The sequence below is a fragment of the Arachis ipaensis genome, chromosome B3 (genome assembly GCF_059453495.1).
Source record: "Arachis ipaensis isolate K30076 ecotype BB chromosome B3, ASM5945349v1, whole genome shotgun sequence".
Lineage (NCBI taxonomy): Eukaryota > Viridiplantae > Streptophyta > Magnoliopsida > Fabales > Fabaceae > Arachis > Arachis ipaensis.
Genome location: NC_142438.1, coordinates 18,002,093 through 18,017,926, shown reverse-complemented (window position 1 = coordinate 18,017,926; position 15,834 = coordinate 18,002,093). Strand labels below are relative to the sequence as shown.

Sequence of the window (15,834 nt, the reverse complement as noted above, 5' to 3'; positions counted from 1 at the left end):
AAAATTTCTACCCTTCCTCCATGATATTCCTAGAATCAGGATATATAGTTGGGGATCAGCTTGTCTTGCCCACTTGTATAGGTCTCTGTGTAGGGCCACGCAATATGATTGCAAAGATTTGGATGGGCCTTTAGCACTGTTGTACGTATGTGCTTGGGAACGGATGCTTTTCCTTGCACAAATTTGCCGTCCCCCGACTTTCCTGTTAGCTTGTCAGTATGACCTCTAAGGATATTCATTACTGATGTTTTATTAATTGATTACGTAAATGCATTATATTGATGTAACATTATTCAATCACAGGTGGAATGAGTGGGATGCCCCTTCGATAGAGTTTACACGGTGGACACCTGCACATTTTAGGCAGATGCTTGATAACATTACAAATGCTAATGTAAGTCACTATTATTGCTTATGTTTCATTCGTCTCTCTAATTTTATACCATGAGTTATTTTCATTGGTTTGCACAACATGCAAAAACGTGACGACATGGAAAGCGATCTACCTGAAAATAACCACAGTCGCAGTGCCTACATCGCAGGTCTACCGCATACTCAACACCGCTGTGAATCTCCCACACCTCGAAAACCTCATTCTGCCTATCGAAGCAACTAACCATGATGTTTCCAGCCATAATCAAATTTTGCTGAATTTTTTCGGTCATTGTTTCGGAGAATAAGTGTCCGGCTCGAACACGAGTCTCAGTGTCATCCCTTTTCCTTGTGAAAAACTCATTCAGTCTATAAAAAATCGCCTTTACAAATGCTGTGACGGAAAGATTGTGTGCACCCTTCAACACCCCATTGATGCACTCCACTAGATTTGTCATCATATGACCCCATCGATGGCCACCATCATATGCCAAAGAGTGTTGCTGACGGAGAATCTGATCTAGCCAGCGAGTGTATGCCTCACCCCGACTGTGCAACCTCTGGTAACGGATTTCGTATTCATCCACCGTCCTAGAATAGCCTGGAAACAAGATACAATGAAAACGCACAACGATAACCACCATTGGAAACATAACCACAATATGCATAAAATATTATATAGAACACATTGTTAATTACCTATGTTCACCACAATCTTTTGCATGAACGGTGCCTTGAACTTCCTCAAGAAGTTGGATGCTATGTGCCTAATGCAAAATATGTGTATGGCCCTTGGTGGCTCCCATGCTACTTCACAACGAGAAACTGCTGACCTAATAGACTCGTGTCGATCAGAGATAAGTCCTACCCCATCCTTCGTCACCACATGGGTTTGCAAATGGCGAAGAAAAAAGAACCATGCATCTAGTGTCTTACCCTCTACAAGCGCAAAGGCAATTGGCACAATATTGTTGTTTCCATCTTGAGAAACTGCGACCAGCAACGCTCCTTTATATTTTTCCATACAAGTGGGTGCCATCTACCTGTACAACCGGCTTGCAGTGCCTAAATGCTCTTATACATGGATAGAAACTCCAGAAAACTCGGTTTAGAACCCTGACATCCTGAGCCAATTCATTCCCGCGGTAGCAAGGTAACGTTTCATATTCAATGGCTGTTGATGGCTCTTTCTTCACCATTGCCTCAAACCATGTGGGCAACGCTTTATAAGAGGCTTCCCACCCTCCAAAAATTTTTTCAACTACCTTCTGCTTAGCCAACCATGCTTTGCGATAGCTAATCGTGTAGTTAAACAACGATTGGACATCTGCAATCACTGATCGCACCTTTATGGATGGATCGGCCTCTACCAATGGCTTAATTGCTTCTGCAATAGTGTCTGAGTCCAACTTCGAATGATCCTAAGAAATAGTGGCTCTAGTACAAGTATGGCTGCCATTGTATCATCTAATCTCCCAATAATACTTTTTTCGCATCATGCTAACCTTGATAAGCCAATCACAACTTTGCCCATATTGCACACATTTTGCATAAAATGTTGTCGGCTCAGACTCAAAAACCCGATAATCAACACCTCTGTGAATGGTATAATCTTTAACTGCCTTTATCACAGCCTCTCTAGAATTAAATTCCATCCCTATAACAAATTCGCCATCTTCGACCATAGGTGGATCTGCAGTAACACCGCCAACCTATATTTACACAGTGCATAATATTAATACACAAACATAATATTTAAAGTACTAATCCAAATATGGTGTGATGCAACTACAAACCTGCATTAGCAAACTCTGAAAATTCTGGAGCATTCATGGCATCGAGATCTAAAGCGCGCATGAAAGATGGTTCTTCGAATGGATGCTCACTCGCTAGTGCATTTGCAACGTCTTCTACGTCTGACTCAATGGTGCAGTCCTCTTGTTCCTCGTCTGCATTCGGCTCAACGAAATCGTAATTGCCTTCATATTCCTCTTCGCTATCACCGTTATAACTTTTCCAATCAAAATCATGATCATGTTGTTCCACCGTATTCGGTAATTGGTCGAACTCCACATACAGCTCAATAACAGGCACTTGTGATTGGACTTGATAGTAAATTGAGAATATCTCTTGCAGACTTGTGTCATCATTGATGCACATCGCATGAAATTGAACGAACCCACAGAATACTAATATAGGTCATCTGTACAAAATATTTGTCACCCTCTTTAGCATATGAGGATCTATATTTTGACAAATATAACTCTTAAATTCTTCGAACGACACCATAAAAGAAAAAATAGATATACAAGGATTATTACACATAAATATCACACCTTCAGCTGTTTCGAATAAAATTTGACCATTATAATAAATTTTAAAACTAATATTATTATTTATTTTTGTGATCACGAAAATTATATTTCTATTATAATTTTTAACACGAATTAACGAAATATCATTGTATCAAAATGAAATAACTATATAACCAAAATAAACAAAAAAAATTTACCCAAAAACAAACAACAACAAAATTGCTTGCACACAGAAAAGAAGAGAAACAATAAGAAGAATAAGAAGTAGAAGAAGAGCATTAGAAAGAGAAAAAGAGATAGAGAATTGCAAGACATTACATTCACGCACGCACTTTATATTTAGAGAAGTTAATAAACAAATCGTTACTCACGTTTATGAATTAAAAATTTCAAAATTAATAAAAAATGAAATCGGCACTAACGATTTCATGTTCTCATAGATTCAGAACGTATTTTTGTCTTACTTAAAATTATAAGTCCCATTTTCTATATTTTTTGTCCTATTCAAAAATCATTAGTCTCATTTTTATAGCATTTTATCCATTCTAAAATCGTTAATAACGATTTCTTGTTGTATTTTCTCAATTCCCATATCAGTGCATTACACTAAATTAGCATAATATTCCCGTATTATACTCATGCTTTGATAATATCTAAAAATTGGCCTTATTATTTGAACTTCCGTGATCAAGTTCAAGTTCAAGTATAAAAAATGTACTGCTTTGTTGGTCAATCTTCAAGTGTGAAAAAGAACCAATTTTAAAAGCGGTTACAACAGTTATTGAATTTAAAATAAGTTTCAATGTAAGAATAACTCTTCAACAAAAACTCACAGATAAACTATGACAAAGAATCATGGCTTTGTCTTTGGTGGGAAAAGTATAATCAGGACCATGGTGGACCAGATGGAAAGATGCCGTTTGGGTGGCTGGGATTGAATCCGTACATCAATTCTTGGAAATGCTAAATTTGACCCTAAGTTTAATAAAATTGTAGACCGGTTCTGCATGGTTTGGTTCGATTTTATGCATAAAACCCGGTTCGATTGTTTTTTGGACAAACTGGGCTACATTTATTTGTTCATGATGGGCTTTGGAATGTTGGCTGCCCTCTTCCCCCCAAAAAAGTTGACAATACAAAACCCATCTCCCAAAAAGCACCGATGATCACGACGGATGTTCTAATGGTCGTCGTCCTCAGTTTGACGATCAAATGGAAACGACATTGGACAGGTCTTCGGTGCAACGCCGGCCACTAAGAGAGAGCTACCTATGCGCAGCGATGAAGGATGCGGAAATTGGTCTGCGAGGGGAAATAGAGACGAGATTTGGTGAGGTGAGGCATGGGCGCAACGCCAGCCACTTACGAAGAAACGGACCACCTTTTTTTGTTCAATTTAATGTTTGGAACGCGAGCTTTTTTTCCCCATTCCAAAAAAAAAATTCACACACAACTATCAATCTATCACTGACGTTGTAGTGGTCATCATTCACATAGCGGTGATGAAATGGAGACGCGGTTTAGCGAGTATGCAGCGCAACTGCGAGAGGGTTCGAGGTTGGAAGATTGAATGCAGGAGGTTCCCGAGGGTCTTCAACAGTGGCGACGACGACAACTAGTTAGTGGTGCAAATCTTGGATGATGGAGAAGGAAATGGGTCTGACATGGGAGATAGGAAATAGAACACGGCCACTCCTAAGACACAGCGACACGATGAAGATGCTATCTCGCGAAATGGTGTTGGCAAGAAGAAGTTCGTAATGGTCGTCGGTAATTGGCAGTGGCAATAGAGGTGGAAACGAAGATGCAAGACTGTCGTGTTTTAGAGAAAGCCTTTTTTTTTTGGATAGGTGGGAAATTGTTTGGTGATAGGGAAGTTGTTGGTTTTGGGTTCGATGTCGCCATGGGCCTGGACTCTTGTCGAAAAAAAAAATACCAAATACTATGTCATTACCTTAATAATGCTACCTAGATCCTCCTGTAGAACTGGTCAAGTAGTAAAAAAAAAGTAAAGTAGCACTTCTACATGGACATGTACCTGTAAAACCTTGATGCAGATGCAAATGTTGTACAAATCTATCGCAAGTGATTTCAAGATTAACCTTAAATTGGGAGCTGGTGTATGAGAAACATTTGTTTGTCCTTATTAAGCCGTTTTAATTACAGCACAGTGAATGCAGAGAACTAATAATGGAGAAATCCATTGAAGTAAATCAGTACTAGTCAGTGTAACGTAAGAAGGTTGCAGATGGAGTTCAGTTTGGTTAGCAAGCTGGGACGCGATTTAGGTCGTAACAGCAGCCGTCCGCCACTACATGCGGACGACACCCCAGGCGTAGTTGGTTAATAGTAAGTGTGTGAAGAAACACAGTCTATTTTCAAAGAGCGATACAGTATTATCCACAAAATACAAGAAACTTGGTCTATTGTTTTCCCAGGAATTAGCACATCAAGTAACAGAATTCGCAAAAAGTGGTACACACAAAGTTCATAGGCAAAATACATGTCTGGTTAACAACATAAGGATAGCAAAAAGGGTCAGGAGCTTGCAGCATCATTGCGACATCGGACCTGCAGTACTGTGACTGGCTCAGTTGACATGACCTCAAAGATCCCCACACCTCCGGGCTTGAATTTTCACAGTCTAACAAAGTCTGCCCAGCCTCCGGAGATGACCCTGAAGCTACCGTCTCGCTTGCCACTAAATCTGGTGTAGGTTGCCTCGACCTCAATGTGTCCGTGTGACAGGAAGAGCGTGTGTCTCTGACCAGTGAAATGGCTCAGATGAGGGACATTTAGCTGATTGTAGCATAGCAGCAGATCATTAACAGAGAAAAAAACTTAATGCTGAAGACACGTACAAGAAAATGAATTTGTGTGCCTTACCAACAGGTGAGAGTGCAAGACGCGGTTAGTGAGGTCCATGACAAAGAATGGCCATTTGGTCTTGTGCGTCTGGGCTATCGCTTTCGTCTTGTGTGAGGAAGGATTGTTGATACAGCAGGCACGCCAGTAAGTACCTTTCGCTTCGTACGGAGGCTCCTTTGACAGTCAAGGATGGTATGTGTTTTCGCGTCCACCGAAGTCAAAGATACGCACTTGGAATTCAGAATTCCCCTTGTGCTTGAAAAGAAGTATGGAGTCTAAATTAATTTGGTACGTCCGGCAGAACTCTGGCCAACCACGGGTCAATGCGATGTTGCCATTTTGTTGTTGTTCCCAGAAGCACCGATGGCCGATACACCTACCGTCAGGGACCATCAGTGTCATGTACGGGGCCTCGCTCGGGAGTTTGTCTGGACCGATCGGGAGGGCCTGCGAAAGAACAGGAAAGTGTTGGCCAACACATTGATCATTCAGGAAGTAATAACATTGGGTGTCCTGTGATGTATGTCTCGGGGGGGGGGAGGGCTTACCAGTTTGAAGCTTGGGGGCCATATTATTGGCTTCAGAAAACGCAGTGGGCAGTGTTGCTGGTTTCGTTGAAGGTCTGTTGCAGGCCACTTACCCTTGTTCCTGGATGAAGACATGATAACCTGTTACAGTACAAATACCAGCACTGAGAGTCGTAATCTAGAGGTGGTTATAGTATTTCAAACAACAGCACACAATATTGGAGAAACGTTATTGACTTTTCTAATAGTTAAACACTATCAAAAATTGAATGATCCGAAAATATCGTTAGGGTTTAGGGTTTCATCTGAGAAGGGAAAAAAATGGAAGCGAACAACAGAAACATGTGCAAAAGCTTTGGAATGTAAAACAAGGGGTTCCATAGTGAGTCATTTTTCTGCTAGTTGAACTCGGTGGTTCTACACAAGAATCGCGAAGTAAAACAAACAGGCAGGCAGGCAACGGGACTAAGGAATGATAAAAACCGTCAAGATTGCATGTTAGATGAAACTTGCAGAGAAGGTAGCCGGCGCAGGATAGTGGAACAAAGGCAAGGGTTCAGCAAACAGTGGTGAGCTTTATGTTGAGTTACGAAATGCTGCAGAGATATACACACTATGATGGGGTTCAACGAGTTGGTGTTATCCTTTGCGATCTCGCCTCGTTTCACGTGCCATTAACGTGTCGTGGACGTTTCGCGGTCTAGACGTTACTGGACGGAAGTGACAGCTGACGTGAACCACTGCGTGCTGCCATCAGACGAGGCTGATTACGGAGACACAGTCACTGTAACATATAATTATATACGGATGGTTCAGGTACAGCCCTAGCATAGGGACGCTTCTAATTTTTTGTTCATTTTACCGGACCACAGCGTCGTAACGTTCGTTCTATTAAGTGTTCTTGATCACCTTGTTGTGACCGTTGCAGCGGGCTCGTTGACAAGGCACCTACAGGATGCGGTCGACTCCCTCGAGAATCGTGTCATCGAACTAGAAAGGGATACGAATGAGCGCTTGGATCAGGCGGCAGAACTGCTCCGTCAGTTTGCCGACGTTTTATCGCATGCAAAAATTACGAAATAGTCCTCCCGTTGATGGCGTCGTGCCGTCCCGGCGTTGGGAGGGACGTGCCGATGAAGATCACCGGGGAAACGGCACCCGTTTGCCAGTCATGACTGTGCTGGCTACTGGAACGTTGTTTTGAATGTACGTTGTAATTCGGCTCGTTATGTTGTACTGTTAAAACTGTTTGTATATTGCTTCTAAGAAAAACTGGTGTTATTGAGGGAAAAGCGGCCAGGCAACGAAAACCCACATTTGCAGAAGCGGAGAAACGAGGCTGGAATTTATGGGGGCGGATCCCCGACGTCGCCGGGGAGTTCGTTTTTTGCCGTGTGTGGGCACTGTGCAAGCGCCTGCGTGGATTATGTTATGTTGGGTACGTTTGGCAAACACGCTGTGGAGGGATATTCCGCATCCGTACGATTAATAAAATGGAGTAAACGTTGCGGGGTTCGTTTAATTTTTTTGTTTTATGTCGTGAATTAAACTATCCAGAACAAAATGGAGTATACGATGCGTGCACTATACACCATCTCACCTTTGCTAGATTGTAGCAGTGAGGGGCGCGGCTGTGCATCATGATGGGTCTGAGTACCTGACCATCTTGCTCCGCGTATGGCAACAGGGAGCCATCACTCACGCCACGTCAGGAAACAGTTAATTAACAATTTAACATCGTTTTTAGACGAATAACAAAAAATTAGGTAACAGTAAATTCGATTTTATGCCAGTTTCAAATAACTAGGGCGATTGAATTGGGAAGAGTTACGAAACAATGTCCACGGAAATTTTTTTGTATTTTTTCGCTTGATTTCTGAACATGGCGTTGTGCCATTAATCCGACCCGGGCCGAAACATCAGCGACAATTCGCCCCGTAGCCCAACCCAATCCCCGGCATTATCGGACGGTAAAGACCTCATTGACACCGACAAAGCGTACCTGTGAATCTCGTTGCCCTGTGTGGTCCATTTCCTTCCCTTATTGTGAACCTCGAGACAGCCAGATCTCGATCTGTGCTTCCGCGCCGTTCAATACCGTGTTCTCCTCCGTCGTGCACCGCCGTCTCCGTGCAGGTTGACTAAACGAACCTTCACACTGACCCCAACACAGCTTTCACCTACCTATTAATGGAGTTTGGGGCTTTAGGTTAATAACGGATTCTCGTCTCCCCCTCCTTTTGGTTGTTTCTGAATTCCATCCCCAACCACTACTTTTGATTATTTGTGAACCGGCCCCAATCTTTTCCGAAAATTGAATTCATTACCTGGTCCACCAAGGTCTTGAATATACTTTTCCCACCGTAAAAACGTCAAAAAATCATTAATGATAGATGAGTGACTACACGTAAGTTATATGTGGTTATAGATATTGTTTCTTTTATTTGGACATAATTGTAATTTTTAATTTTTAGAATTTTCTATAAATAAAAATTTTAAAATAAAAAAATTGAAATTATTTAGCAAAATATTCTAAATATCACACTCAAATGTTCTTCCACTTCTTATTTTTTATTCATTTATATTTTTTTTATTTTGTCTGTAATTTTTAACTTTAGGATTTTGTGAAATTTATTATCTATCTATTGCAACTTCTTCCAAATTCTACTTGTCTTTCTCTTCTTAAATTTTTAGGATTTTTTACTTAAATAAATTTTATAGAACCCAAATTTACTGGATTCCCCTAAAATGAGATCTGCAACGTGATTATCCTCTTCCTATTATTATATAAATCGTCCTAAGCTGTGTAGGATTAAATAAAACGTAAACCATTTCAGCCTGGAACGATTAATGCATGATCTGGTAAGGAAAACAAATAGTACATTGTGCGAGGGTCCCTAGAGTTAAAAAGAGAACGTAAATCGTTCCAGGCTGGTAGATTTAACATGTTGTTGGGCTAAACCTCATTGGGCTGCCACGATTTACACACAAAAGAGACTCTACTTACCCTGGCGCGATTCACGTGTTACTTGGTAACACAAACTGGGTTGGGACGATTTATGCTTGCAATGTTGTTAAGTTGATTGCATGGCAAAATTAATTATGTTAATATGTTAGATCATATAGTGTGTTGGATTATATAGTATATGCTTAGTATGCAATTTAGAATAACTTTGAATGAAGACGTTGTGCGATGGTGGATTTAATGATTTAGGGTGTATGTAGTTTAGCATAAGACGTTAGAAATCAGGCTTCTTAATAGCTTAGTTAACACTCTTACTATAGAATGATGGTTGTATAATAGGGTACTTTTATTTATAATATTTTAATTTAAATTATATCTATTTAAATTTTAACTTAAAAAATAAAAATATACTTTTTATAATTTCAATTATTGATTTCATTGAGAAGATTAAATTAAATTAAAAAAATACTAACAAATTATAATAAAAGAGTACTAAATTTTAATACATAAATTTAAGTTTTTTCTTTAAAAAAAATGTCAAAAAGTGTTAAAAAATATTAATTTTGCATAATATAAATTTATGTTGTTAAGTAACATAAATTTAAGTTTTTATAAAATTTTTAGTATTTGTTGTTTATATAATTTTTTTAATCATTTTTATTAATGCATATTTTTTATAGAATTTTTTTTGTCATTTTTTATTTGACTTCATATAAATTTTAATTATTAATTCTATTAAAAAAACCAAACTAAATAAAAAAAATACTAACAAATTATAATAAGAAGAATACTAAATTTTAATACATAAATTTAAGTTTTTTTAAAAAAATGTCAAAGGGTGTTAAAAAATATAATTTTGCATAATATAAATTTATGTGGTTTTGAGTAACATAAATTTAAGTTTTTATAAAATGACAAATAAAATTTTATAAAAAATATGTATCAATAAAAATGATTAAAAAAATCATATGAACAATGAATACTAGAAATTTCATAAAAACTTAAATTTATGTTATTCAAAATAATATGAATTTATATTATTTAAAATTATATTTTTTAACACCTTTGACTTTTTTAAAAAAAAAACTTAAATTTATATATTAAAATTTACTCTTTTTATTATAATTTGTTAGTATTCCTTTTTTTAATTTAATTTAATCTTATTAATGAAATTAATAATTGAAATTATAAAAATTATATTTTTATTTTTTAAGTTAAAATTTAAATAGATATAATTTAAATTAAAATATTATAAATAAAAGTATCCTATTATACATAAATAGTGCCAGGGTGAGTAGGGTCTCCTTTGTGGGTAAATCGTGGCGGCCCAATGAGATTTAGCCCAACAACATGTTAAACCTACCAGCCTGGGACTATTTACGTTTTCCTTTTAACTCTGAGGTCCTGACACGATTTACCCTTTGTTTCCCTTGCATTAATCGTTCTAGACTGGAATGGTTTACGTTTTATTTAATCCTACACAGCCTAGGACGATTTATATAATAATAAAAAGAGAATAATCACGTTGCAGATGTCATTTCAGGAATCCAGTAAATTTGGATTCTATAAAATTTATTTAAGTAAAAAACTCAAATTTTTATTGATATACTCTGCCTCGTCTACTTACGAATATTTAAAAAATCGATCATTGTTATCGACCAATTAAAAAACAAAAGTTGGTAAAACACCGGGTCTCATCACAATGTAACGCAAGTAAGCCTCAAACCCATAATGTAGACAATAGGAGAAATAACTTTTTCCATGATGCTATCCGAACCAGGCTTTGGTTAAAGGACAAGTCTTTTTTTGAGCTTTTAATTTTGTGGACGGAGGGAGAAGTCTGTCGTGTATTTGTTTAAATGAAACTCCAGTTGTAATGTACATTTTTGGTGGTTTTTCTTTTAGAAAATGCACTTTTTGTGATTTAGATTTTACATAATCCATATATTTTGGGCTGAATATCCATCTAGAAACCCATTTCTCAATATAACAACCTTCTATACAAAACTAAAGGCCCAAACTAGAAAACAACATATAGTCGAAATTAACTGAAACAAAAATAAACTCCGACAAGAGATAAAAGTTCATCACATCTACAAAGAAGCAAATAATAGTGCTCATTGGCTGGCAACGCATAATTTTTTTTTTTTTTTGGTCAGGATTGGACAACTTCTAATTCTAGATACTTCAAATAGATTGGACAACTCCCAATCCTAAGTACAAGTATAACACACACCCACACATTTCTCATATATTTAGTTCAAATGGATTGGGCAACGCATAGTTTGAGAAAACCTTCAGGCTTTTTATTTTTAGATCTTCCTCCTATTGAATTAAGTACAAAATTGATAGCTGATGCTAATGGGAAAAATCCCACGAGATGTAAAAGTGATGTAATTTTGTCTCTGTTTTTGGACTTAGGCCTCTCCAATATACCAAAAAAAAAATCCCAGACTCAAAGTTTTACGTCCAACCAATTGCATTTGGAAGCTTAATTAATTATTCCTTAACAAAAGTTTTTTTTTTGACGGAATGAATTATTGTTTATTTAACATTTTATTGTAAAATTTTGGATCTGAATTTTTAATTTGTTGTTATAAAAAAATAAATTTTTAATAAATAAAAAAGACCAATATCAGTATTTCTAAAATAATAAATTTATCTTTTTTTTTACATAAATACATGCATCTTTTAAAATTAATGTATTATTAAAATCATTCTATTCAAATTTTAAATTATAGTAATCAAATTCAAAACATAATGTTTCTATTTTTATTTTGAAAAAAATATAATTTTAAATAAATAAATATTATTTTACAATCAGTCACTACCTAATTTAGAATACAAAATCTAAAATAGTATCATTTGAATTTTTCAATTATTATTTTATTATCGAAAATTATATATTTTCATATTCTATACCATTTTTAAATATAATTTAACATATGATAAATAACATAAAAGAATTATTATTCATCTTTATCATTATATATAATGTGTATAACGTATATTCTAATTAATTTAATCGGTAAAGATTTAATTCTACTATATAACTAAAAAAAATATTAAAGCTTAAACAAATGGCATTATAATAAAACTATGGCCCACAAAATAAAAAATACACCTACTAATAAAAAAACAAAAAAAAATCCAAAACCCAACGCATCCCCCCTCCCCCCAATACCCCCTCCTTTGGTGAATTTCATTTCAAATTTGGACCGTAAAGCACAAAACCTCTATTTTTTAGAGTTCAAAAACCAAAACCCCCTTTAAAATCCCATTTCTTCAATGGTGTCGCAGTCGACGTTCGTAGTTGTCGGCGCTGTCGTGGCTTCCTCCTTCCCTATATTCTGAAACCAGAACCTCTCTTCTAGCTTACGTCTTCCATCCTCCCGTGGCATCTTTGTTCGAGGCTTCGAGTTGCTCGGCGTAGTCTAGTCTTCGTCTCGCCACTCGCCGTCATATCTTCGTCGTCATGCTCTCTGTTGAAGGTTAGCGGCATTATAATTTCAGGGTTTTGTGTTGTTTGATGGTTTCCTTTCATGCATTGTTCATTGAATTGAGTCTGTTCTGAATGTGAACCTATTCAAAGGATTGATTTTGGAAAGCTGTTGGTGAAATCTTTTCTGAAGATGAAAATGTTATTATGCTGTTGCTGTGTTTTAATTTTTGTGGCTTCTTTTGAAATATTTATGAAAATCGAGTTGACTATTTGTGAGTCTGCTGTTGTCAACATGTTTTGACTTCAGAATTACGGTGATTATATGATACTGTTTTCAGTAATGCTTCTTGAAGCATTTTTCTTAGCTAATTTGGTTGCCCTAATTTACAGTAAAGTCATATATGTGTGTTCCATACTCTCATAATTCATTCAGTTTAGCTAATTTGGTTGCCCTATTTTACAATAAAGTCATATATGTGTGTTCCATACGCTCATAATTCATTCAGTTGGTAATGTTTCATACCAAATTTATTATAATGGGTTTTGTGTTTTGGTTTTTTTTTATCTAGTTGAAGTCTTACATGTTAAAGAAAAAAATACTATAGTAGACTATAATAGGTTTTGATAATTAACTTTTGGAAACAATTTAGTTTAATATTATTTTAAGTTTTATTAATTTTTAGATGAATTTTTTAGATACAAAATTAAGATATTCAATAATTTTGGGATATCTAATCCGACAACAAAGAGAAAATTTGTCAACTGATGTTGCTGCAGAATTGGATTATTTGGACAGTACACCGACCTCATCGTGCGCAAGGCCATCTTCATCTGGCAATCATGACCCGCAACAAAAATAATGACTTTCAATCATTATTATTAGATAATATTGAATTTAAGTTGTTTTAATTAGTGATTTATGTTTCTTTTCTTGAAATTATCGAATTTTACTTTATATTGAATGATGCACTTATGACAATCTCATTATATATTAAATATGTTTGCATATATATAATTTAGTTTGTTATGTTATTTGTTGTTTTTTTTTTTTGGAAGTTCTTTAAATTAATCGGTAACTAATAAATTAAAGTTGAATAAACAAACCGCTATAAAAGAGGCAAAATAATAAAAAAAAAAGCAAAAAAATTAATGGGAATCCGAAATGCAAAACGGCCATTGTCTTCATTTCCCTTTTAGTTAGCGGCGGTTTGCATTGCCGCAAAATGGCCATCGATTTCATTTCAATGCTATTTAACGGCAGTTACCAACCGCCACAAAATTGATATACATTTTGCGAACCTCTATGACAGCGAGTAAAAATCGTCGCAAAATGTAAGAACCGTAATTAACCACTTAATTAAAATCATTTAATTGCCCAAAATAGGTTTCAAAAATTTAGAATATTAATTAGAAGATTTAAATATGATAATTGGACTCAGTAGATTTTTCTGAGTTGAAAAATGTAATTTTTCTGCAGAAAATTGTGTAAAAATGCATACCAGTAAATTAGCCGGCAGTACCGGCTTAGGTCTGTCTGGTACTGCGTGAGAATAATAAAAAATTGTAGAAAAACTTAGGAAAACATTTAGAATTAAAAACCGGGCGCTAATTCTAAAGGTTAGGCCTAAAATTGGGCCAAATAGGCCAAAACGCTAACGGGTTGGACCGAGCCAAAAATGAGCTCAATCCCAACATATATAAGTGTGTAAATGAACTCAAATAAGCTCATAACACATTTGAAACCAAACCCTAGCAGCTGAAAAGAAGAGTGAAGGGAAGACGAAGAAAACTATTCACTTCCTCATTCTTTTGCTCATAACTTGAGCTACGGTGCTCCAATTCGCAAACGGTTTACGGCCACGCGAAACTCTTACCAAGCCCCTCACTTCTAGCTAGGTATTGTAGTAAGTTTTTCGAAAATTCCTGCCCAATTTTCAGCCATTGTGAATTTCAAAATTTTGGATTTTGGTTTGAGTGAATTTTTGTGATTTTGGATGTTTAGACGCACTCTAGCATTTGGTTTCTATTGGGTTTTATCCTAATCAACTGTGGATAAGGTAAACTTGCTTATATCCTTTGTGAAATTGTGTATTTAGGAACTCTAGGTATTGATTTATGGTAAATTAATGTGTATAACTTGGAAAATTTGATTGTTGATACTTGTTGGAGTTGGTTGGTGGATTGGTTGATGCTTGGAGGCTTGATTTGGACTCAAATTTAGTGTGTGGTACATATTGGGAATCGGCCAAGGTATGGTTTCGTTTTCTCTATGTAATATGTAATATTTCTGGACACTTAGGCTAGTGGACCTTAGGATAGGATTGTATTGGTTGTTGAGACTTGTTGAAAGGATGATGTATGATGATTTGATGAATTTTGATAATTTTGATGAACTATGTTGTTATTATTGGTAAATAGTGTTGAAAATTGAGATTTTGGTTGAATGATGCTAATTATGATGATTGGTAATGATAGAATGATATTTGATGAGTGCGTTGGTTGAGAAATGGTGTTAGTATGAGGAATTTGATGAGTGGGATTGAGAATTATGAGGACAATGTATTGTAAGTGAAAATTTGGTAAGAGTGGTGGTTTGAGACAAAATGGTAAGATCTGATGTGAATTGATGTGTGTTGTGGTTTAGAGTTGGTTTGGTTCAAAGTTTTGAAAATTAGAGAACCTTGTTGGATTTTGTGAAACTTGATTTTTACCGAACTTTGGCAGATCATAACTTGAGCTTCAGTTTTTGAAATTGATTGAAATTTATCTTAAATTGAATTTCATTAAAAGATATTTAAATTGATATAAAGTTTGAGGAAAATAGAGTTTTGTAGAGGAAGTTATGAACGTTTAAAGTTTGGTGTTTAAAACTGATTTCTGCAACTTTACAAATTTTACAAGTCTGGCTATTTGGGAGTGCATGCGTATGCGGACACCTTCGTACGCGGACGTGCGTCTCTGTCAAGCTTTCCCACGTACGTGGCACATGCATGCGTAAACGGAATGGGCCAAAAACTTAAGGATGTGTACGCGGCCCCATGACCAGATACGCAGGCGATCGTTTCTGACTTCCCTCCTCGCGTACGCGACACGTGAGTGCGTACGCGAAATGGTCCAATTTTGGAGTGTGCGTACGCACACAAGGGCGTGCGTACGCACAGACCCTGTTTTGCTGAAAAATAATTTTTCTTCGTTTTCAAGGGTTATCTAGTTTTCTAAACTTCTTCAAATTTCTATTTAAGAATAATATCTAGTAATTAGGTCCTAATATTACTAAGGATGAGTTAGTGACTTAATTTAGTGAATTTCTGTATGAATTTAGAGGACGGAGACTTAGGTTTCTGA

The 15,834-nt window shown here is 36.2% G+C and overlaps 1 protein-coding gene across 1 annotated transcript; it reads right to left on the bottom strand.

The window, feature by feature from the left end:
- Positions 1-335: 335 nt before the first annotated feature.
- Positions 336-2,532, bottom strand: LOC107632694 (uncharacterized). Its single transcript, XM_016336361.1, has 6 exons — positions 2,169-2,532; positions 1,878-2,065; positions 1,454-1,793; positions 1,072-1,362; positions 507-973; positions 336-350 (listed from the first exon to the last, which is right to left on the bottom strand). The coding sequence occupies exons 1-6, from the start codon at positions 2,530-2,532 to the stop codon at positions 336-338; spliced, it is 1,665 nt and encodes a 554-aa protein (XP_016191847.1).
- Positions 2,533-15,834: the final 13,302 nt, after the last annotated feature.